The 25095-nt window shown below is 49.5% G+C and overlaps 3 protein-coding genes across 4 annotated transcripts in view; 2 read left to right on the top strand and 1 right to left on the bottom strand.

Moving 5' to 3' along the window:
- The window catches only part of LOC144735413 (uncharacterized), a 29710-nt gene extending 28406 nt beyond the window's left edge, over positions 1–1304 (top strand). For both annotated transcript variants that reach the window (XR_013588605.1, XM_078617814.1), the window contains exons 2-3: positions 192–365; positions 954–1304. Coding sequence is in view for 1 of the 2 variants with exons in the window: in XM_078617814.1 (XP_078473940.1) it covers positions 192–353 (162 nt within the window). In the remaining variant the exon portion in view is untranslated. The remainder of the gene's footprint in view (positions 1–191; positions 366–953) is intronic.
- Positions 1305–9060: 7756 nt separating this feature from the next.
- LOC144735496 (uncharacterized) lies at positions 9061–11180 on the top strand. Its single transcript, XM_078617894.1, has 3 exons — positions 9061–9789; positions 10045–10218; positions 10822–11180. Exons 1-2 carry the CDS (start codon positions 9313–9315, stop codon positions 10204–10206), a joined length of 639 nt encoding a protein of 212 aa, XP_078474020.1. The 5' UTR covers positions 9061–9312; the 3' UTR covers positions 10207–10218; positions 10822–11180.
- Positions 11181–13376: 2196 nt separating this feature from the next.
- Positions 13377–22422, bottom strand: LOC144735459 (uncharacterized). Its single transcript, XM_078617862.1, has 4 exons — positions 21295–22422; positions 18191–18269; positions 14861–15006; positions 13377–14144 (listed from the first exon to the last, which is right to left on the bottom strand). The coding sequence occupies exons 1-4, from the start codon at positions 21697–21699 to the stop codon at positions 13956–13958; spliced, it is 819 nt and encodes a 272-aa protein (XP_078473988.1). The 5' UTR covers positions 21700–22422; the 3' UTR covers positions 13377–13955.
- Between the last annotated feature and the right edge of the window lie 2673 nt (positions 22423–25095).

The raw sequence follows: 25095 nt of genomic DNA, 5'->3' as shown, positions 1-25095 counted from the left end.
CACTGCAGTGTCTGTGCATCAACCTGCGTACTTGTTTGTGTGCGTGCATCACGTCTGTCTGTCCACGTGTACCTCTCTGTCTATCCGTGCTGTCTGTGCGCCATGAGAGATGGGCCACCATGACCCTCATGCTTGTGCGGTAGTGGAGAAGTGAATTCACGGTTTGTGATCTCGGCCTGGTTGTCCCACAGCTCGCTGGAGTGATCGTGATGATGGTGGGAGGAGCCATCTCCGCCTTCATCCTTGGGGTCGTTCACGTCAAATACGGACGTCTAGGAGACAACGGGAATGGAGACTGGACCTTAGAGACACTGAATCAAGAGAGGAATCAGGGACATCACAGCGAGCATTGAGGGTTTGTCACGGTAAGTTTGGAGCTCTGCAGTGGCAAGATGTTATCTTGCTCTCATGGTGTGAAGGAGGTCGTGGGTTCGATCCCGACCCTGACGCCTGCTGCATATTTTTGTGTCTCTCTCCCCGTGGTCGCTTTACCTTTTTTCTCCGGGTCTCTGGTTTTTTACTCCGCATTTAGAAACATGCGTTTAGAGTATTTGACTGATATAAATTTCCACGTGGAAAGCCACTTCGATGAGCTATTATTTATGGCCACGTTGCTTCTGAAAAAAAGATCTGATCGCTCAGTGGACCGGGTAAATATAGAGTAGATGTTTTACTTTTAAAAATGCACTTTGACCCGCAACCTCCTCCGCTGAATACACAGCAGTGAGTTATTGTAATCAGCAGTGTAGTGGTTAAACGGGGGAGTAGGTAGGTGGCTGGGTGAGTTTGTAGGTAGTTGGGTGGATTAGTCAGTGGTGGTCTGCGGTTTTTCTGCTGAGTTTTGTTTGGCACGAAATCCACAATATTCTAAGCGTACTGGAAACTTCTTACGGGACTGGGCGGAGCTCTTTACTTCTTCCCTCGATGATGTTGGCGATGATGATTTTTTGCAGACTTCTTGGCGTGGCAAAACATCGGCAGTGGCAGAGCTACGTGAGAATGAAACGCGAGCCCAGGCCAAGAGGATGCACACAGAGTATAGGGTAGCGCAGGTGAAACAAATTGTGTTAATAAATACCTTGATACGGAACAAGCAAATGGTAATACATGAGATGAATTTTTTTATAATGAAATCAACAAATTATAACTGCGCTGCACACTGCCAACCCACAATGCCAAAGAACAACCCAACAAACTGACAGCCCACAACTCAAACTTATAATGAAGAAGATAATGAATAAAAAATACACATTGAATAAGATGATGAATATAATGAAGAGGAAAATAAAAGCCACTTGAAGTGTACGAGATTGTGTGACCCTTGCTGTTATTCTGCGTGTGGGGCGGGCAGGGGTCAGCGGGGGGGGGGGGGGGTGGGGGAGGAGGGCAAGGCGGAGAAGGTGGGGAAGGTAGAGGAGGAGGGGGAGGAAGTGAAATTGGTGCTGCCCAGCTCCTGGTATCCCACTTCCCGTCAACGTGCGCCCAGGTAGATTAGGACACGTACCTTCTCTGAGCGCGGCACGCGATATAAGGGGAAGGCAGTGGTTAGGGTGGAGGGATGCAGGCTTGAGTGAGTGTTTGGGAGGGTGGGTGATTGAGTGAATGAGTAGGTGGGTGGGTGAGTGGGTGAATTAATGAGTGGGTCAGTAAATGAGTCAGTGAGTGAGTGAATGAGTAGTTGCTTGTGTGAGTGAGTAAGTACCCGTGTAAGTCGTTGAGTGAGAGAATTAGTGGGTGAGTGGGTGATTGGCCGGGCGCTGAAGGCATTAGCAGCGAGGATCACGCACATATGGATCTAACACAGGGCATCGAGGAGGAGCCGTAAACCTGGCGCTGCCAGGGGAAGGCTGCTCACCACAATGTGGACAAATCTCCATCTGTTTAATACGTAGACTTTCGCGACCAATGTTATCCATTATATTTTTTTGGTTAAATTGCTTAAATAAAATTCGTCGTTAAATCCGTCACCACCTGGAAGATCGAATTAGTAAAGTTTTTTCACGTAAACAAAACGTGCCAATAAATTACATTTTCAGCACACCGGTGTGTTGGAGAGTAAACCCACAACATTTACAATTCGATTACGACGTTTCGCTGGTGATTACAGCCAGCTTCATCAGGCGATAGCCGTAATTGTGAAGAAGTTCCCCTGTTTTGGTCTTAAATATCTCCATCTGTTTCTATATGTAAGCCATGGGATAGAGCGTTGCCCCCTCGTGCAAGGCGTGGGTTTTCTCTGGGGTATCCCCGGGTCCCAACTCATGTGAATAATAATAAAGAAGGCAACTCATCACGGTTCATCGGTTGTATTGTCTTGGTGTGGTCTGTGACTGTTGTTGTTATCTTGGTGTGGTCTGTGACTGTTGTTGTTATCTTGGTGTGGTCTGGGACTCTTGTTGTTTTGCTGCCTTTCCCCAAGCTTGCATTTGGTGTTGACAAATTGGCAGGAAATTATGTACTTTTAAAGAAAGTATATATATGTAGGGCTTGAGAAACACGCGTCACGCGCTTGGTCAGTATGCGTGCACGTTGCGGACAGTGAGGGCAAACGAGGACACAGGGCGCTGATCGACTAACTGTTGTTATTGTACATATTAAGGTGGTGTGATAGTTAAGGGGGCTGCAGGTGGGCGGGGGTAATTGAGGACGCAGGCCGGTGATTGGACGAGAGGTATTGGTGTCTGGAATTGGCGCCGGCGTGTCTGGAATAACAACGCCACGTGGCACCGGGGGGGGGGGGGGGGGGGGGGGGCTGGGGGCGAGTGGGGTCGCGGGGGATGACCCAATCAATTAAGGGTAATTGGTTCAGGGATAAAGGTGGAGAGCGTGGAGTGAAACGGAAAGTTGGTGCCTGGGACGAGAGACGAACGGATGGAGAGACGGAGCAGCGGATAGAGTGAGTATAGCATAGGGCAGCAGTGGATAGAGAGAGTACAGTATAAGGTAGCAGTGGATAGAGAGAGTACAGTATAGAGTAGCAGTGGATAGAGCGAGTACAGCGTAGGGTAGCAGCGGAGTAATGGACATTAGTGGAGAGAGAGAGAGACGACGGAGAGTTACGGCGGAGTGGTACGACAGAGTTAATAAAGAGCAGCCGAGCTGGAGAGAGAGAGCAGAGTGGAGAGTCGCTGGAGGAGCAGGGTAGAGCGAGCGAAGCCAGCGCAGCGAGCGAGCGGAGGGACATTGAGTGATGTTGACGGGGAGTTGTGGGTTGGAGTGTACGGAGGATCGTTGAGTGGTGTCGACGGGAGAGATGTGGAACTATATGATTGAATAAAGAACCAAGGAAAGACAAAGAAGCTGTCGCGTCGATACGAGTCCTACATATAAGTAGAAAATGCAATTTCTACTCCTATACTACATTTATTTGCCATTACATGCAGTACCTTGCTCAACATCTCCCTACTTTGTACTTCTATCGTTGTTTGTATATTGTGTTTGTTTTGTAAATTGCTGACTCCGTGCCCCTACTGAACATCTGTGACAAAGAGCTTCATACCTCATCGAATTCCTCCTCTTGCAGTCTCTAAACAGATTCCGATTCTGATACGTAGAAACTGATAGAGACACATTGAGACCCATCAAGATACATTAAGGCTTATAAATAGAGACACATACAGATACATTGAGACTCGTAGAAATACATAGAGGACTCACAGCTATATATGATGTGCCATAGAGATACAGGCTCATAGAGATGTAACTTGCTGATCCCATGCCCCTAACTGGACATCTGTGACAAAGAGTTGCAAAACTCATCAGATTACAAACAACGAAAAGAACCCCAATGTAGTGAAAGTGGCAGTGGCAGCACCATCATCAAAATTAGTCCTGAGACTCAGTCAATACTACACTACACGCCACCGCGTTGGCTATGTCATAGAGTCCTGATATGAAATTTGCATGACCTGACTACATTTTTCACGTGGTAATCAATCAACATATTCTGTTTGAGTATGGCGCCGAGGTGCCGAGGCTCTTTAGATGAGTAAACTGAATCCTCGAGTCTGCGACCACGGCAACTGGTCCTCCCACAATTTTTGTTCGCAGTGTCACGATTGTTCCGATTGTGCTCCGGTCAAAGTCAACCCCTTCGAGGGAAAACCTGCAGCAACCACGATTCGTGAGAGTGCCCAGGAAATCGCCAACCCACAGGTGAAGGATAGTTGAGGGTCGGATCAGAAACTGACATGGAATGATATAACTTGATCTGTCACGTGTCCACTGAGCAGCGTACGAGTCGTACAGACAACTGCCGGAGGACTCTCGTGGAGAGGGGCGAAGCCGACGGGCGCTGTCTCTCCAAGCCGTTCCACAGTCTACAAGGATCAACAGTGTATGGTGCCAAGGGGGATGACGCGCTGCAGCCGAGCAGACGAGCTGCGAGCGCTATCTGGCGACGGGACCATCGCGCACATCGACGCAGACGGAGCCGGACCCATCATCCCCGCCAGCACGGGCATCGCCGCCAGCGTGAGCAGCGTGCTGACTCAACAACCACTCCAGCGGTGGAGAGAGACTGACGGCGCAGCCGAGAGCACTGTGTGTTCGACATGCACACACGCCGACCCAGCGCCCCCTGCTGGGGACCTGAGGTGTTTTCCGTACAAGGAACTGCACCGCGGAAGCCACTGATTCTTCAGAACCACAGTTAGCAGAAATGATACGTGGACAACTCGAACCATACTGCCCGCGATAATTATTTGACCTCGTGGGGAGATCACAGAGCAGCAACCTCGAGGTTGGCGCGCGAGGTGGCTGTGTTAATGTGAGAAATTAAACCCGTTAATGTGAAATCAGAGAGCCGAAAATAACAACTAACATCGGAAGGTGGTAGGATGGGAACATCACAGCCAGTTATGATTTAAACTGGTTAATAGGGTCCTTCCAATGATTGCTCAGTTTGTACCCATCTTCTCGATTGAAATTGTGTCTGTGACTTGAAATTTGGATGGCGTCATGAACGAATCTTTGTTGATAGCCAGTGGGTTTGCAAAGTACCTTCGTCTTAGAGAAATCTATTTCGTGTGTGCCCACCACATTAAAATAATGATCAGCCACGGCCGAGGTATTGGTCCTACCGTTTTTCAGATCTGCCTTATGTTCACGAACACGGTCTGAGACATGTCGCTTAGTTTCCCCAATGTAACTACTGCCGCAGACACAGCTTAATTTGTAAACGCCGGGGTATTGCATGTCATGGATCACATCCTTCACAGATTGGATCAGATCGCGAATTTTATCTGTGTTAAATCAAACCTGGATCTTGTGTTTGCTCATGATATTGGAAATATTTTTGGTGACCCCTGCTATGTATGGCAAGGTAATGGTTTTGATTGGATCCTCGGATGGTTCTTTCCCAACAGTTGGGGTGATAGCTTTACGGATTGTGTAGTCTGAATATCCATTCATCTTAAGAGCTTGGTGTACGTGTTCCAGTTCACTGGCTAGGTAATGATGGTCAGACATACATCGAACTATGGTGTAGAGTTTTGATGAGGGAATTCTTCTGGGAAGGTGGTGGTGGGAGTCAGGTTTTAGATATGCATCCGTATGGGTGGCTTTCCTGTAGACAGTGTCCCATTGAGCCATCTGGTCTCTTTTCGATTAAAACATCCAAGAATGGTAGCTTGCTATCCTTTTCCACCTGCATGGTGAATTTGATGGCTGGGTGTATGGAATTGATGTGGTTGAGGAATTGGTTAAGAGCTGGTCGGCCATGTGGCAAGATGATGAACGTGTAATCTACGTACCTCTTCCACAACCTAACCTATCTACGTGACTTTACCGAAAGACCCAAAGAATATGAATTCCTGCAGTCACAGAAAGTTTAAGTCAAGATTTAATTAATTGATGACACACTAAACATGTATAAGCATCTATGTTACGAATCTACACACTCACATGAATACTATTGTTTTGAGATATTACATTTAATCACACAATATTGCCCGCGAACATTGATGTTCCATTAGCCAATTTCTAAGCATCTGTTAGCCAAACCTACACACTCGCACGTACACTATTGTTTCGGGACATATTTTTAATTGCATTATCTTACCAATGAATTCATTGATGTCCACTTTTTCCATTAGGCACATGGTTTCTTTTGCGCGGTTCCGTATGAATACTGCCAACAATAAGGACGTTTTCTATTGTCGTGTGTCGCGATACTATGAGGAGTTAGCCTATTGTACTATTGCTCAGTTTAACAACGTAACCATTTACGTTTAATTTGACGGATCGATAAGTCGGACATCTGCAGGAGTATTGTTGTGGCAATTCCGATCATAAGTGTGTTCGCATATAAGAGTGTTTTTAGATATCAACGTTTCTTAACACAGAGGAGTTTAAATGGTTCATGCATAATAATCTTAATTATAAGAACTGTATCCTGCGGCGAGATCTGAATATTGAGACCGGAAGCAATTACACTAAAATCATAATCAATAAAAGTTAAAGCGAGAATCATTGTATGAACACGACTGGTAATACACCCCTAGACAACGAAGCCGAGCATCACATCACACACACACATCAATCACAGATAACCACACACAGAATACACCCCGAGACAACGAAACCGAGCCAAGAATAATAATACACGTAACTACACGCACACCTATTGATGATAATACAAACTAACACACCTACATTCATAATACTCCTACACACACATAGATCAAATACATACATTTCCACGTAATACTTGATACACATTTAATCATACATACGATTGATCATATTACACTTACACTCAATTAACATGAAAACATACACATACGTTGAATTATTTTATTAATGTTTACCCAATTTGCATACGTATATACATTTGCATAATTTAATTAATTTGCATACTTTCATAAAATAGAATATTTTACATTTATATATTTTTTCAAAACACATTACATACAACAACGGGCACTCGGCCAAATCATGCAGATACCTCATCAAAACCCTCATTACCATCATCACTGGCACCCCACTCGATCGCGGCAATCCTGTGCAACACCACAGGGCAAAATTAGCCAACATCTAAAACTAAATGGAAATGGTTAGCGAGAAGGGTTATAGCAGCAGCCACAAGGATGTCCGTGTTAGCAGGAGCGGTAGGAACAAATCTTGTTAGGGTGTTAGTGGAAACGGGAGCTCGTGTTTGAAATGTTACCATCGGCTGGCCGTCGCTTAGAGCCGGTGTACAGCAAATTTGTCGCAGCAAACGGTGGTAGCTTAGGAATCATTGGCAAAGTAAAAACAGGGTTGTATCGTGACACCGTCAGGAGAGCGAATGCGCTTTTTGTGGCCAGACACAGAAACCAGCACAGGGAAAAACGTGTGTGCCTGTGTAGGGGTGTTAGAGAGAGAGCCGTTATGCATGGCAGCTTATGGGAAACAAACACAGTGGGCGGGGCTACGTGAGTGCACGGGGGGGGGTGCTCTCAACGACGTCCGCACCAGGCAGCCCGGGGCCCCACCCCTCAGCGGGGGTGGAGTATAAAGGGAGATGTGTCAGTGGGCTCGGGGCAGAATGTTAAAGCTAAACCAGTGAAGACCGAAGATCGTCTAGCTAGAGCCCTGGACTCCCCTGGGACGCCGCCCTTGTCAGGGCCGCGCAGGACCGAGCCAGCGGCGTGGTCCCGAGAACCAGAGCTAGTGCTCTGGGACTCCGGGTACCGTAGCCCGACTTACCAGTGTCGGGCCAGACAGCCTCCCCTAGCCCGTTAGTGGAGGACTAGGAGGTAGGTCAGAGATAGCTAGCAGTGTATTCCCAGCTAGCCGGGTGAGGGGGCCGATACCCCCTCTAGTATTGTATGTCCACAGTTGTGACTACTTGTACGGAATAAATACGTGTGCCTCACCAACGGTGTCCAAGAGTCATCAACGGTACTTCACCTGTACAAATGGGACAGCTTGATGTAAACCAGGACTTCCTGAAGCGCCGGGCCTAGTGACACAGATAAATGCAACAATCGATAACGAGAACAAGCCGCTCGCAGATCATGATCACGGGCTGATACAGACCGAATGGATCCGCTTACAAAAGGAGGACGACTCACTGGAGTCCCTTGCCGCACAGGCGGCAGAATCAGCCGTGGATATACAGCCAGGAGCGCCATTTGCAAAATGGTGAGGATTGTTGATGAAATGGGACCCTAAACTGCAGCGTTGCTGCGTGATGGAACATCCACGGATAGAACTTCACGAGGAGCCACTACTACCCGAAATATGGCTTGGCCATTTTTGTGAAGAACCCGATCGCAGAGTTATACTGTATGCCTTCCCACCAACTGCAAGAGAAGCCACTTACACCATCAGTATCAAGAAAGGGGAGCTGCACATCCCCCACGTGTACAAAGTCCCTATTTCAAAATGGCCAAAGCCAGCGCTCCCAAATGCACCAATCCCAGCCCCTTACGTTGGCGACTTTAACAGCCACCATACTATGTGGGGCTATACGAAGACCTCACCGACTGAATGGCCGCCGAAGATCTGCACCTGGTTTATGATCCTAAGCAGCGAGCCACTCTACACTCGCCTAGCGAGCAACGCGATTGCAACCCGGACATCACCGTCGTTTCCGAAGATCAAAGCGGGAGCACACATTTATGTAAATACTTGCAAGCTTACAATGTTGAGTCCATAGGAAGTGTCGAGTCTATGGATAGTGTTGAATCTATCGACAGTGCTGCTCAACGTACAGGGGAAGTTGATTACAGAGGAGGGGTGCAAAAAGGAGAAGGAGAAGAATCGGAATTGGGCACAGGGAGGAAGGACACACAGAGAGAGATAATATTTGGAACGAAGAGGAGGAGAGAAGGAAACGTGGAAGGAGATGAGAGAGGCGAGATGATGATGTGGGGCAAGGATCATGTTCCCTCCGTCACTCCCTCCCTCCTTTTTTTCGATCAGAAGAAACAAAATAATTGTTTGGTTAATCGGCACTTTGCTTCATTCATCATGTCGCTTTTTGTTGTTTTGTTGTACATTTTTGCGGCCTCTTTTTTACACCACAAATCGAAAATATTTGCACATTTTCCCATGTAACATGTAACGCCACACTCCCCTCAGTGAGCATCCACTGTGAAGTAATAAGCCTGCAAAGCAATCCCCCCTCCCTCCCTTTCTCCATACCCTTTCCACGTAACCTCAGAAGAGGAACTAAATAACCGTACGGGGGGTACCCCCCAATGATTCGAGCCGCTATTAAAGAGCTCGCACCAACGGGAAGCGGTCCATCATAATCCTTCTTGGTGACTCGCCATCACCATCATTAGCAGAATAAGTAGCAGCATCATCATCACGATCACCACCATGATCACCACGGCAAAACAGCGCCACCAGCCCGGGGTGCACCCCCACCGAAATAGCTTTTGGGAGTCTGTAGCAAAAAGCATTCCTCTAAGTAACGGCTTGGCCGCTCTGCTCATGACCGGACTCCAAGAGCTCTTCAACCACATCACCGACTGCCCCTGCAACTTTGGCGTGGCGTTCGGCTGGCTCACGCTCCTGGGCCCCGTCGTCATCATGGTCGTGTCCCTCGCCACCCCCGTCTGGAAGGCGTGCGGAGCTCAGCGCGACCACGCCGCGGGGACGCGTCTCGCGCGCTACGTCGTGCTCACGTTCGTGGCCTCCGTGGTGTGGCTCTGCGTGGCGCTGCTGAACTCCGAGGCCGTGTGCTGCATCCGAGGCGGCTACCCCGGAGACTCGCCGTGTCTCCACAGCATAGCAAACTACGAGAAGGGCATACCTGGCGTGGTGCAAAACGAGGAGTGCATCTCCGACTCTCGGGTACGGTGATCCTCAAGGCAACGCCTCCATTCCTATCATTGACTCCCCGCTCCAACTGAGATATCACTGCAGTGTCTGTGCATCAACCTGCGTGCCTGTGTGTGTGCGTGCATCACCTCTGTCTGTCCACCTGTACCTCTCTATCTCTCCGTGCTGTCTGTGCGCCATGAGGGATGGGCCACCATGACCCTCATGCTTGTGCGGTGGTGGAGAAGTGAATTCACGGTTTGTGATCTCGGCCTGGTTGTCCCACAGCTCGCTGGAGTGATCGTGATGATGGTGGGAGGAGCCATCTCCGCCGTCATCCTTGGGGTCGTTCACGTCAAATACGGACGTCTCGGAGACAACGGGAATGGAGACTGGACCTTAGAGCCACTGAATCAAGAGAGAAATCAGGGACATCACAGCGAGCACTGAGGGTTTGTCACGGTACGTTTGGAGCTCTGCAGTGGCGAGATGTTATCTTGCTCTCATGGTACGAAGGATGTCGTGGGTTCCATCCCGACCCTGACGCCTGCTGCATATTTGAAGTTTGCGTCTCTCTCCCCGTGGTCGCGTTACTTTTTTCTCCGGGTCTCCGGTTTTTTACTCCACATTTAGAAACATGCGTTTAGGGTATTTGACTGATATAAATTTGCACGTGGAAAGCGACTTCGAAGAGCTATTATTGAAGACCACGTTGCTTCTGAAAAAATAGCGAATAGCTCAGTGGACCTGGTAAATACATAGTTTAGTTTTAACTCTAAAAAATGCATGGCTGATGTTCTTATCAGCCCTTTGACCCACAAACCTCCTCCGCTGAATACACAGCAATGAGTTATTGTAATCTGCAGTGTAGTGGTTAAACGGGTGAGTAGGTCGGTGGCTGGGTGAGTTTGTAGGTAGGCTTAGGTTGTGTTCTGCGGTTTTTCTGCTGAGTTTTGTTTGGCACGAAATCCAAAATATTCTCCGCGTACTGGAAACTTCTTACAGGACTGGGTTGAGCTCTTTACTCCGTCCCTCGATGATGTTGGCGATGATCATTTGTTGCAGACTGCTTGGCTCGGCAAAACATCGGCGGTGGCCGAGCTACGGAAGAATGGGCCAATAGGGTGCACACACAGAGTATAGGGTAGCGCAGGTGAAACAAATTGTGGTGATACATTTCTTGATAAGAAGCAAAAAAATGGTAATACCTAAGATTAGTTTTTAAATACTGAAATCAACAACAAATTATTACAACACATTGCCAACCCAAATCTTACAAAATGCCAAGGAACAACCCAACAAACTAAAAGCCCACAACTCAACAACCTTAAAATTAAGAAGATAATGAATAAATAAAAAATAAACATTGAACAAGATGATGAAGATAATGAAGATGAAAATAAAACCAACTTGAAGTGTACGAGATTGTGTAACCCTTGCTGTTATTGTGCGTGTGGGGAGGGGAGGGGTCAGCGGGGGGGGGAAGGTGGGGGGAGGAGGGCAAGGTGGAGAAGGTGGGGAAGGCAGAGGAGGAGGGGGAGGAAGTGAAATTGGTGCTGCCCAGCTCATGGTATCCCACTTCCCGTCCACGTGCGCCCAGGGAGATTAGGACACGCACCTTCTCTGAGCGCGGCACGCGATATAAGGGGAGTGTAGTGGTTAGGGTGGAGGGATGCAGGCTTGAGTGAGTGTTTGGGAGGGTGGGTGATTGAGTGAATGAGTAGGTGGGTGGGTGAGTGGGGGAATTAATGAGTGGGTCAATAAATGAGTCGTTGAGTGAGTGAATGAGTAGTTGCTTGAGTGAGTCGGTGAGTTAATGAGTAGGTGAGTGAATGAGTGGTTGGGTGAGTGGCTTAGTGAAGGACTGGTTGGGTGAGTGGGTGTGTGAGAGTGGAAAGTAGGGGTGGAGCGGTTAGCCCTGCACTGCTCTACGAACCCGGCAGAGACCCGAGTTTGATTCCCACTCAGCCAGGCAGCAGCAGAAGTAGCAGCATCGTCATCGCAAGGTGTTGTTCCTGCTGTTGCTGCCGTTTATATTTCGTGAAGGCTTTTACACGTGACTGTCATACAGTAAGAGCGCCAGATACGCAAGAAAAACTAAAACATAACTAAACATGCTTGTGGACGTCAGCCCACAAAGCCACACAGCCACTTTGCAGTCTCTTCCTCCAGCACGTGCGGTCTGCCCGGCACGCCCTGAAGGACTTCACAGCCAGAGACAATGGTGCGCCATGGTCTTCTGCTCCCCTCATTCGCACAGCGAGCTTTCACGCAGTAGTACGATGCACCATAGACGTTCGGAAGCAGCACACACCCGCTGGTCACAACGGAAGTGGTTCAACTGAACCCAATGGCGCCTTGGGAAGTCGAAGCCAGGCATCTCGACAGACGGATCACTGATGAGGCCCTTGTTTGGCACATCCACGCATCTCCATTCCTTGTCCCAAACAGTATGGGTTTCCCACATACTAAAGTCTTTGGGTTGTGGTAGCGCCCACACTGGGATTTCAGACACGAGAGGAGGCTTGAAGATGTGGAAGTGAAGCATCTTGACCACTGCAGCTTGGCGGCGAATTTTTGGCTGCGAATATTGCAGAGTGGTGGCAGCATTTTCTGCTGTTATTGTATTGTTGTTGCTGGTGTTGTTGCAGTTGTTGCTGTAGCAGACAGAATATGACGTCTGTGCAGGAGAATATAGCATCTGTGCAGGACCGCCGTGGCCTGCAACCACATTGGGACTCCGCAAACCTCTCCCCAGCGTGCCTGGCAAGACAATGTTGAATAATCCTTGCCAGGACCTTTCCCGGTACTCTGAGAAGGAAGATGCCTCCGTAGTTGTTACAATATTGCGGTCCTCCTTCTTAAACAGGACCACCAAGGCCATCATTCAATTCTGCGGAACCTGTCCAGTGGCCCAAACGGTTCTAATCATGTCCTGGAGGGCAGTCTGCAAACAAATTCCAACCTTCCTCAGCAGTTCACTTGGGAGATCGCCTCTGCCCAGCGCTTTTCCAGGTCTCAGACTCTGGATCGCCTTCCATACTTCAACAGATGGCACCTCGGATTACTTCTTACAATATTTGAGGTACTGCAGCCCCAGCAAAGGCCATCCCCACCTTGCCCTACATAAAGACAAAGATCCCCCGTACAGCCTTAACATACTGTTGGGACAAGTGCTTTTAGCGAGCACCAATGAAGGCCAACACGGCACACGAGGGGTGGCTGGCGACTACCACGCCCGGCCGCCTTTGTCTCCCTAGTGGCGATAATTACACCACACCAGGTATTCATTTGAGGCCGAGTCGACCTAGGGGAGGTCCCGGACCAGTTCAGATAATCGCCGTCACTGGTTTTGGTGATGGTGTTGGCTTTGAGCAGGAATCAAACTCGGGTCCCGCAGCGTGACGTGCTAACCGCTGCGACACCGCTCCGTACAGATATTCCCAGATAAAGGTCCCCCGTATAACCCTCAGACTGAAGGACAAGGGCTGTTGTGGCGAGTCGCATCTGTATGACCTCGCCCTGCTGAATGTGGAAACCAGTTCAGTGTTTTGTACTGAACCAATGGTTGAAGCAAAGCCTGACCCTGCTGCTGATGGGGCACTCAATGTGGAAACCGGTTTAAAGTTCTCAAGTTTTATTTCCCACGTTTACAAAACACGCAAAATACAAACGTCCCCCGTGCAGCCTTCATGCACTTTACAGGCAATTGCTGCTAAGTGGACAGCAAGCGCCTACGAAGGGCATGCAAAGCGCATCAAGAGCGGGAGAGACAAAGCCGGCTGTGGGAGCGAGCGAGGGAGCGGGGGAAGTCTCAATGTGTTGAGCACCGCTCGTGCTGTCTATGTTCTGCCAGTGTCTGCCAGCAGACATCAGAATGAGACAGGGCGAGACCTGGAGTGGGGCAGTGGTCACTGTGAGGGGGAGTGGCCACTGAGGGGCGTGGCCACCGTGATGGGGCGTGGCCACTGAGGGGTGTGGTCACCGTCAGGGGCGTGGTCACCGTGAGTAGGCGTGGTCACCGTGAGTAGGCGTGGTCACCATGAGGGGGCGTGGCCACTGGGAAGGGGCGTGGTCACCGTGAGGGGGAGTGGCCACTGGGAAGGGGCGTGGCCACCAACCGCTGGGGAGGGGGGGACGTGGCTCCCGGCCTCTAGGGAGCGCATGGCCCCCCAGCCTCAGGCCATGGCCCCCCAGCCTCAGGCCATGGCCCTGGGATTGATGCCCATGCCGGGCTCGGCGTAGGGGTTGAACCCAGCGGAGCGCAGGAGGCCGTCCATGCTGTTGCGTCCTCGGTGCCAGCCCCGTACGGACACCTCGCGGTGCATCTGGCACGCGGCGCACGGCAAGCAGCAGTGTAGGGTGAGGAGATCGTTACACAGGGAGCCCTGCACACGCAACACACGGATGGACACATGCACAGACAAGCACGGACAAATGGTCACTCGGATGGATGGACATATGCACAGATAGTCACGCGGAATGGAGAGATTAAACACATTTGAAGATCGATAAATGAATGGACGCATGTAAATAGATCTTAGTATGAACGTCGCTAAGGGTTTCTGGCAGAGGCAATGTGTTCCAAGTTGTGTGTGTGTGGACACGCACATGGACAGATGGCCAGATAGATAGAGGGATGGACACAAACAGAGAGGGAGGGATGGACAGAGAGAGGGATGGACACACTGCAATCAGATCCAAGTCGTGTGAAAACCCCGTGTGTGTGTGTGTAGTGGGGAGCAGTGATGTTGCGGTTAGCTCTTTAAAGACTGCAGAGTGGCTCTTGAAATTCGAATTTCTTTTTAAAAGATGTCTTATTCTTTTGGTTGCCGGTGCCTGACTATGTAAGAAATTCAGTTCATCGTGGAAGTCTAGTGCACCACGGGCAGAGGTTGGCAACCTGTGGCTCAGTAAACACTGTTTCACCACTTTATTTATGAAGGACTACCATCTAGACGCATTCACCACATTGTATTGCGGCTCTTAAAATTACGGGGTTTTTTTCCCCCGAATTCGAATTCTTGTTGTTTTGGTAGCTGACCCCTGTCCCGTAGGCTGTAGACCTGACTCTGGCCGTGTGTGCTCGCGTGACGTCGCCTACGCTGATGCGGTATCTCTCGCGGATGGACGCCCGCATCGCGTTGGCCGCGACCTGCATCCAGCACGGACACCCCAGCATGGAGCTCTCTCCCATTTTGCTCGCCAGTCCACCGATCAGAGCACAGGGGCAGAGGCAGCCCAGCAGGCCTGCGCGCAGGGACGACAACGCAAGAGCAGTGGTCGATCCACTACTGGATGGAGGAGGACGCCTCCTCAAGCATAGGACACACACACCTATCAAGAGCCGTGGTCAGTCTTAAATATTGAAACTAAACTATTTCACTTTACCAAGTAAAACCCACTGAGATAGTATCTCCTTTTCTAAACAACCTGGCCCCATATGATCATTCAACAGCGGCTTATCACGTGGAAATTTCTATCAGCCAAATACTCTAAACTCACCACACAAAGACCCATAGACTCACCACGTGGAGACACATACTCACACAGAAAGCCAGAACCACTACACAGAGACTCATAGACGAAACTAAAAGAAAAAACAGTTTTTTTTCTGAAGCGACCTGGCCACAAACGATAGCTCAACATAGTGATGACATGATACTGATGACTGCTGGTTGCAGTCCGGATGACGTGATTGCTAAGCTCCAGGGTGATTTCAACAAACTACAACATCATCTAGTTGCTCTTAAACTAGTGCTGAATACATCCAAAACCAAGGTGCTATGCTTCACACCAGGACTAAAGCAGGAAGTTATTTTTCCCCAATTACATTCCCTAAATAATTGTACAATAGAGCAAGTCAAGATCTATGAGTATCTTGGAGTCATCCTTCATTCAAAACTGAATTTTCAAGATCACACTGATTATATTGGATAAAAGACAAAAATAAATATTGGTTTTCTGTAGACACAAACACTGTTTTCCACCGATGTTCCGTTTGGAATTGATAAACGCTACCATAATGCCTCTATTTTATTACTGTGACATCATATATAAATCAGCACCCAGTATTGTAATGAAGAAGCTTGACTCAATATATCACTCGGCCTTAAGATTTGCATTGAACTGCCCTTATAGGACCCACCACTGTGATCTCTACATTGGATCAAACTTAACATCTCTTAATGATCGACGGCTTGTGCATCAGATATTATTTATTCCCGATGTACCTACAAGAAAATCCGCAGACTACCTGCTTGATCTCCTCACCGTTTCGAAGAACAAATGTAACCTAATATCTTCACTCATTTACCAGCTTCACATTCCTTATTGCCGTACAAATACTGGAGGAAGGGCCTTTGCTATTGATGCCCCCAGGGTCTGGAATGCTATCGCCAATAAACTACAACTTGGATTACTACCTGTGAGATCATCACTAAAAACTACTCTAGAGGAGTTTTAAAACCCTAGCTGCCACTGCTATCAACTGGCCTGAAATCAAATATATCACAACGGATTACCTCAGCAAAGAATGATCTTGTATTTTGATTATAGTGTGCTGCTTCTCCAACTGATACACGGGCTGTCATGGAGTGACTCACACAGCCAACGATGGCTGCAAAGTTTGGTAGTACATGTTATGTATATCGCTATTGTTAAATTTCGATAACAGTTCCTACGATCACTGTAACATTGTTTTTATAGCATTATTTTAGTGATTTCGAAACAGGACCCTGAGGGGTGGGCTGGTAGGAACGAACAATTGAATGGCTATAATAAAATGAAATGGCAAAAAATGGCCGCCAATAAGTGGATGCCCCGTGGCCCCGCCCTCCACCCGCGTAACCCCGCCCCGGCCACCCGTGGCCCCGCCCCATCTCGGTGTCCCCGCCCCCAGCTCGTTGCCCCGCCCCTTACCGCCGTAACCCTGCCCCAACCCCGCGTAGCCCCGCCCTCCACCTCGTGCCCACGCCCCCTGCCGCCGTTGCCCCGTCCAGCCCCGCGTAGCCCCGCCCCCTGCCGCTGTAGCCCCGCCCAATACACCCCTAGCGGGGGAGAGATTCCCAGGCCTGGCTCTAAGCTGGAGAGCCGCCGACGAGGGGGGGGTAGGGAGTTGTTTGTAATGTAAAAGCTTTAAATTTAAATGTTTCTATTAAAAAACATCACGGAATGTAACATTGTTAAACATTAACTCCCATTCACACACGCGGGGGAACTATACGAAGGGAGAGTTTTAGGCCTAATTCTAGGCTTTAGGCCTAGCTGTAGGCTTTAAGCCGCCGTGAGTTAATTGTTAATTTAAATGTTTTAATTATTTATGTAAAAGCTTTAAATGTAAATGTTTCTATTTCAAAACATCAGGGAATGTAACATTGTTAAACATTAACTCCCTTTCACACACGCGGGGGTACGATACGATGGGAGAGTTTGAGGCCTAGGTCTAGGCTTTAGGCCTAGCTGTAGGCTTTAGGCCGCCGTGAGTTAATTTTTAATTTAACTGTTTTTTTTTTTTATGTAAAAGCTTTAAATTTAAATGTTTCTATTTAAAAGCATCAGGGAATGTAACATTGTTAAACATTAACTCCCTTGCACACACGCGGGGGAACGATACGAAGGGAGAGTTTGAGGCGTTGTTCGAGGCTTTAGGCCTAGCTGTAGGCTTTAGGCCGCTATGAGTTAAATTTTAATTTACAAGTTTTAATTAAAAGCTATCTCAAGGAATTATAAGGGAATGTTACACTTGTTTAGCCAGGAAAGCCTCATTAATTTAAATGTTTTAATTAAAAGCTATCTGAGGGAATTATAAGGGAATGTTACACTTGTTTAGCCAGGAAAGCGTCACTGAGTCTAAAGGTTTTTGTAGGGTCATGCCAAGTGTTTGCAGTAGGGGGCGATGTTGCTACACGGACGGACGATATAATTTATTGTAGGCTGGTCCACTTCGTTCCTACCAGTATAAGATTTAATTTAGCCATATTGTTTGTTGTAGTATAGAGTTAGACATTACATTTATCTAAATTGTATTATGATTGTTATTGTTTATCTAGCATCCAACTGGGATTTTTGCACACAGCAATAACTAACGGCGCTTTTTCTGGAATAATTTAATGTTTTTTCCTAGATGTTTCTATTTGCGTGCAGTCAATTTTAAATGTGTCTTGTTAATGTAATTGTTTGTTGCGGTTGCACCCGAATCAAGAGCTGAATGGCTCACAAGGCTATACCAAATAAATGAACTGAACTAAATGAACTGAACTAAATGTATCAGTGTCTGGATCAAACCCACGACCTCCTTCATACCAGGCGAGAGAGATAATATCACCTAGCCACCGCTGCTCGATGGAAGATATCCCCTCCTGAAGCATAGGAAACACACGCACAGTGAAAGCCGTGGTCGATCTACTGCTGGAGGGAGTGCGTGGAGGCTCACAGGAGTAGAGGTCCTGGTAGCAGGAGAAGAGACCGCTGGACCAGACTGGCATGGACATCAATGTGACGGCAGTGGGGCCCTGCCCACAGGGAGATGGAGATAGAGGAGATGCCATCAACACCCAACCACTCACACACACCCTTCACTCATACATCACTCAACCACTTACACCGTGACTCACCCATTAACACCACCGTAAGCCACACATCCCCTTACGCCCTCAACAACAACCGCCATTTGCCACTAAGCGGCAGTGACGTCACGGGACAGACCCAGGTGCCATGAGTTCACTGACCGATACACCATCTGTGCCTCCTACTATGACAACTTGCTATGTTTTAGCCGCCCGGTACTCCGCTTGTTGTTGTGAGCCTTGCTCCTCTGCCCTCTGTTGTTGCTGGAGGGCGTCTGCCTCCAACTACCCAGGAGCGTCCTTCACAAGCCTCCTCCACAAGGCCGATCTTGACACCGCTGGTCCCAGTTATTGGAAAGTCCACTCAGCTCCATATCCTCTCGCACCACATTAAATCTCATCTATAGCCTGTGCCACACCCATTTAGCTCCCTCAATCAGGCTTAACAAAAGCTGTTTGGGGGCATGCGGTGGCTGGGCATACAGGCTATATGACCCAGCCAATGCAGCCTTGGCTGCTGGAGGAGTTCATAAATGAGACTGTGTCCAGATCTTGAGGATTTGTGAGAACCTCACACAATCCAGCCTGGTTAAACCCGGGATGGATTGTAGGCAGGCCAACTTGAATATTTCTAACCGACAAAGAAGTTCCATTAGGGGAGTCCATGTTTCACAACCATAAAACATGTTAATTAATGTAGATTCCAGATGACATCCCTGTCACACCTCAAAATGAACAGAGAATGGCTCAGACTCCTAGCCACGTAGCTCAATCCGGGCCCGCCCACCGCCACGAAGGTCCTTAATGATTGTGAGCAGAGAGTCAGGGTCTTATAAAGAAAGTACCAAGAACAACCCAAAGCCCAGGCCTATTGAGGTTATAATTAGGCATTTACAGGTCAATAAAGCAGAGATGTAGGTCCTGTTGAAATTCCTTACACCTCTGCTGTAGCAGACGGACAGAAAATATATCTGTGCAAGAACGCCCTGACCTGAAACCACATTGGGGCTCCGTAAGCCTCCCCGCAGCGTGCCTAGCAAGGGGATGTTGAATTATCCTTGCCAGAAGAACCCAGCACACTGAGGAGGAATATGCCCCTGTAGTTGTTATAGCCTGTGCAGTCCCCCTTCTTAAAGAGGGGGGCCACCAGCGCATCCTTCCAAACCTGCAGAAACCATCCTGTGGTCCAGACTTATCATTACGTGATATAGGGCAGTCAGCATAAAAACACCACCCTCAGCAGTTCACTTCATCCAATATAAGGCACTGCAGCCTCAGCAGGGTCATCCCCACGTTGCCCCATGATGTTTTCCTGGCTGAGGGATTTCCCCTCCCCAAACACCTCAGAAATTATCAGCAAATCTGTAAACTTGTTCCTGGGGGTCGGAGATCAGATCACCTTTCTTTCCCATAAAAATGGTGAGAGTTGGAGTGCCGCAAGTAATTTTTTCATGGAATGTAAGAGTGATTTTTATCGCAAACTACTGAGGCAGACTCCATCTCCTCAGCAACCTGCAACCACCACTCATCCTTGCAGCGTTGCATGGCTCTCCAAACCTCCAAGCTAATGCAAGCCTCCTCATTCTCCAACGTGGGATGCTGTAGCTGGAACACCTCTGTCAGCCAGGGTCTCTGGGAAGTTTGGACCATGTACCAAAAGCAACCATTGCAGCTGCATGGGCCACAGTCCTAAACATCGCCAATTTACCCTTAGCATCAAGACGATATGGGAATGATGCCCACCCCAGCTTAATGCGAGGATACAATTCACGCATTCAACTTTCATCAGCTAGTGGAGACCAGGCCACTGTGGGTTTGAATGGGGTCCTAGATAGACACCCACTACCGGAGTGGAAGAATGACAGGTGCATCTTACAGACAAGCCGATGACAAGTCGATGGTCAGTGGGCAGATCAGCTGCACGGTAGGTCCTGGCATCAAGGACATGGGTGCACATCCGCTGTTCCGTCACTATATAGTCCAGAAGATATTCTTGCTTGGACACGTTATGCATCCATGCTGTTGTATGGATACGCCGATGCCGGAACAGCGTGTTGGTAATTACAAGTTTATGGGCTGCACAGAAGTCGAGTAGCCTCCTACTATTATTATTGAGCTGATCTGGCCCATGCCTTCCAATCACTTCAACCCACATGCCAGCGTCATGACCCACTCGGGTATTAAAGTCACCCAACAGGATGACTATCCCACTTTAGCGAGCACCTGTTACAGGAGGTCATAGAAGGCATCCGACTCATTGGCGTTGCCAGCATTCCTTTACTGGTGTTCATCATCGGGTGGGGGCATAAGCAACTCTCCACCCCCATTCCTCACCTCCCATTGATAGGGAGGCCAGCCCACAGTCACCTGGGTCTTGCAGCTTCTCACACCTTCCCCCGACACGCTTCCACGCCCCCTTCATGATGTGTTCAGAAAATGACTCACTCACTGTTGTTTATCAGTTACCTGCCCTGAGTGGAGGACTGTCCACACCTCATGGTGACTGGAGCCAGAGCCGGTCCACCGGACCTCCTCATTGCCACAGAGATCGCAGTGGCTTTTTGCAATTTCTGGAAGAACCCCAAGGGGTACGGGTTCAATCTCCTGGCTGCGCAATGTGGGGTTTGGCCAGCAGACATCCAGAGCCCCCTTTGGCTGCTGTGGTTGCTATAAACGTAATGAGGGGAAAAGCCAATTGAAATTGTCCTTCCCCCATAGCATTGCTCACTACAGCGTTACCGTCCAGCATCACCGAGGAGGTAGGGGGTTGTTTTTGCTGCACTCACGCCCCCACTCACCGCTCACTCAACCCCCCCCCCACTCACCCCCCCCCCCCCCCACTCACTCAACCCCCCCCCACTCACCCCCCCCACTCATCCCCCCCACTCATCCCCCCCACTCACCGCTCACTCACCCCCCCCCCACTCACCCCGCCACTCACCGCTCACTCACGCCCCCCCCCCCCACTCACTTGTGCACAATGGGGGGCTGTGACCCCTCCTGCTGGCCCCCAGTCCTGCGCCTGTCTCGGCTGAGTTCTCACCACCGCGTGGGGAGCGGCAGGGCCCCCCATTCCTCCCGCGGGGGGGGCCCCCACTCCTCCCGCAGGGGGGGCCCCCACTCCTCCCGCGGGGGGGCCCCCCACTCCTCCCGCGGGGGGGCCCCCCACTCCTCCCGCGGGGGGGCCCCCCACTCCTCCCGCGGGGGGGCCCCCCACTCTTCCCGCGGGGGTGCCCCCCACTCCTCCCGCGGGGGGGCCCCCTCTTTCGCTGTAGGGGGGTAGGCCACCCCCCCATTCAGCGCCAAGAGACGCACGGCGAGGGGGCAGGGGTTGGGGGTCGGGTTGAACGGGGTGGGTCAGAGTTTGGGGTTCCATCGTCAGTGAGTGAGTGGGTGATTGGGTGAGTGGCTTGGTGAGTGAGTGGGAGAGTGGGTGGGAGAGTGGTCGGGTTAGTGGATGGGTGAATGGGTCAGTGAATGGATGGGTGAGTGGGTGGGTTAATAGGTTGGTGGGTGGGTGAATGGGTCAGTAAGTGGATGAGTGGATGAGTGGGTGGGTGAATGGGTGAGTGGGTGGGTGAATTGGTGAGTGGGTGAATTGGTGAGTGAGTGGGTGAATTGGTGAGTGAGTGGGTAAGTGGTGAGTGACTAGGTGAGTGAGATTGAATGGGTGAGTGTGTCAATGTGTGTTTAGAAGGCCATACGGGTTATCTTTGTGTTTATGGGTGAGCGAGTGAGTTACAGAGTGAATGAGCAGGCGAGGGTGCACTGGTGATTGAGTGTGAATAGGTGTGTGAATGCGTGAGTGTCAATGGGCGAGAGAGTGTGCCTGTGAATGGCTGAGTGAGCAGGTGAGTGGGTGGGTGAGCGAGCGAGTGACGATGCAGGCGAGTGACGACGGCGAGGATGCGTGAAGAGGAGTCCGATTCAACCCAAACCGGTGAAGTCGGGTGGAGATCTGAACCGGCGCGGAGTGCAGGAGTTGGTGGTGACTGCAGCTTCCATCCAGCAGTTGAGAGAGCAGGAGGAGTAGGAGGGTGAGGGAGGAGTAGGAGGGTGAGGGAGGAGGAGGAGGGTGAGGGAGGAGGAGGAGGGCGAGGAGGAGGTAAAAAAAAACTAACTTGGAGCGCACTGCGCATGCGCAATCGCCTCCCTTTATTCGTTAATTGGGCGGCCAGCTGGCCAATCAATCGATTACGTGGGCGAGGGGTGGGGGTGAGTGGAGAGGGAGAGGGGTAGTGGGGGAGGGGCGGAGGAGGGGGGAGTTGGGGTGGAAGTTCAGGGACGCGCTGCTGCTGAACCTGGAGAGTGCCACGAAGAGGTGGGGTCTGACCATCAGCCCCACCAAAACGAAGCATTGATGATGGAGCAGTTGTGGAGAGAGTGGAGAGTTTCCCATACCTGGACAGTGTGCTATTATAATTTGTTATCCAACCCCTCCCCCCATCCACATCGCCCACTCAGCAGCATCATCAGTATCATCAACAGCATCAACAGCAGCAGCATCATCATCAGCAGCATCATCATCAACAGCATCATCAACAGCAGTATCATCATCAGCAGCATCATCAACAGAACCAACAGCAGCAGCATCATCAGCAGCATCATCATCAACAGCATCATCAACAGCAGTATCACCATCAGCAGCATCATCAACAGCATCAACAGCAGCAGCATCAGCAGCATCATCATCAACAGCATCATCATCAACAGCATCATCAACAGCAGTATCAGCAGCAGCATTTGCAGCAGCAGCATTAGCAGCATCATCAGCAGCAGCATCATCATCATCGCCAGTATTATGATGAACCCCACGACCAGACCTGTCCCGCTGGGTTTCCTCGCGTGAACTCAGCCAAGGGTCTCCTTTGTGGCTGAGCTGGGGGCGAGCTTGTGACCCCCATCGCAGGAGAATGCCGAGGGGTCACTGAAGGGAGATTTTGTGATTGTCCACAATTGGCGATCGCTCTGCAGAGCAATGGAAACCAGATTCGTCATCCCTCCCGCCCGATTGCATCCTCAAGCTATCGTCTTCTACCCAACTTCATCAAACCTGTCAACCCCTTATCAGTTCCTTACCTCATTACAGACCAATTCAGACCTTAATGGGCACCCTGTGTCCTTATAAATATCAACGCTCATCCTACAAAGTCCCATCACAAGGAAGAAACACAAACAAATAGACAAAACACTTTTTTTTGCTCGTATTGAAACGGCTGTATGCCGTATGGACCTGAAATCTCAATTTCCCTGTATAAAAATACAGGTAAACCGTATGGTCCATAATGCAGGTTTATTTTGGGTTAGATCGCTTAAATATATAAATGTGCCGTTAAACCCGCCACCACCCTACACAGCCAACTAGTAAGGTTTGTCACGTAAACAGAACATGCCATTTCGTTACTATTACAGCACTAGTGTGTAGTGTATAGTGTAGTATACTAGTACAGCACTAGTGTGTAGTGTATAGTGTAGTATACTAGTACAGGACTAGTGTGTAGTGTATAGTGTAGTATACTAGTACAGCACTAGTGTGTAGTGTATAGTGTAGTATACTAGTACAGCACTAGTGTGTAGTGTATAGTGTAGTATACTAGTACAGCACTAGTGTGTAGTGTAGAGTGTAGTGTATAGTGTAGTATACTAGTACAGCACACCGGTGTGTTGGAGAGCAAAGACACAACATTTACAATCTGAGTACGACGTTTCGCCAGTAATTGTAATTACTTGTAATTGGTGGCGGGTTTAACGACACATTTATATATTAACACGATCTAACCCAAAAAAATACTGTATTATAGATGATATTGGTCGCAAAAGTCTACTCTGTGTTAAACTAAGGGGCCGTCCATAAATGACGTCACGCGATTTTGGACGATTTTTTACCCCCCCTCCATCGTTACACGGCGTCACAAAAAGTGAGACCCCCCCTCAAATATGACGTCACAAACCTCTGCCCCCCCTCCCCAAATAAATAGAAAACATGCTTCAAATCGCTTTAAACTATTGTCATTGTAGTGCGTATTTAATGTGGCGCTGCACTGTGATGTTGTAAGAGAAAACATTTATTACAAAGTCTATTTAATTAAGTAGAACGTGTTGTCTATATTTATTTAAAGTTGCGCATTTTGATGTGACGTCACATTTCTCATCGTCACACATCGTCACAAACGTCTGACCCCCCCCCCCAGGTGCGTGACGTCATTTGATGGACGGCCCCAAAGGGGCGGGTTTCGTCGTCGCCGTGGGAGCGTCATCCTCATCCGATTGTGCGCTCTGAGAGCGACTGCTGTGGTCGTTTTTTTAAATGAACCCCACAACCGCGAACATGACAGACTTTTTTTTACTTTTAAACAACTTTTATTGCCGCCAGCAGAAAATGCACTGGAGGCGATTTCGATATGAAATACACAAAGTCACCAGCAAACAAATGAAAATAAACGCTACAAATCGACGCGCTGTGGTGCTAAAAGCACCGCGCACAACACGAAAGATAAGTCACGTGGTGGTTGCGGTGTCATCGCGCACGCCACGGTGACGAGCGAGCGCATCAGAAGGTGAACACGAGGGTGCCGTCCACGCTGGTACAGAGGGCTTTTCCGGCTCCCCAGCGTTCGAAGAAGACGTGCACATCACCAACATGTGTGTGGTACATGGCGTGCTCCAGCCGGAGCCGTGCCTTAAGCAGAGGGCGACTGACCGTGCGAGCAAAGAACACAAATCCGCAGGGCCGTGTCATCTCGGTATTTATTCTCCCGCTAGCCAGGGCGAT

The sequence above is a fragment of the Lampetra planeri genome, chromosome 55, assembly GCF_965212315.1.
Source record: "Lampetra planeri chromosome 55, kcLamPlan1.2.h2, whole genome shotgun sequence".
In the NCBI taxonomy this organism is placed as follows: Eukaryota; Metazoa; Chordata; class Hyperoartia; order Petromyzontiformes; family Petromyzontidae; genus Lampetra; species Lampetra planeri.
This window is presented reverse-complemented; position numbering and strand designations above follow the sequence as displayed.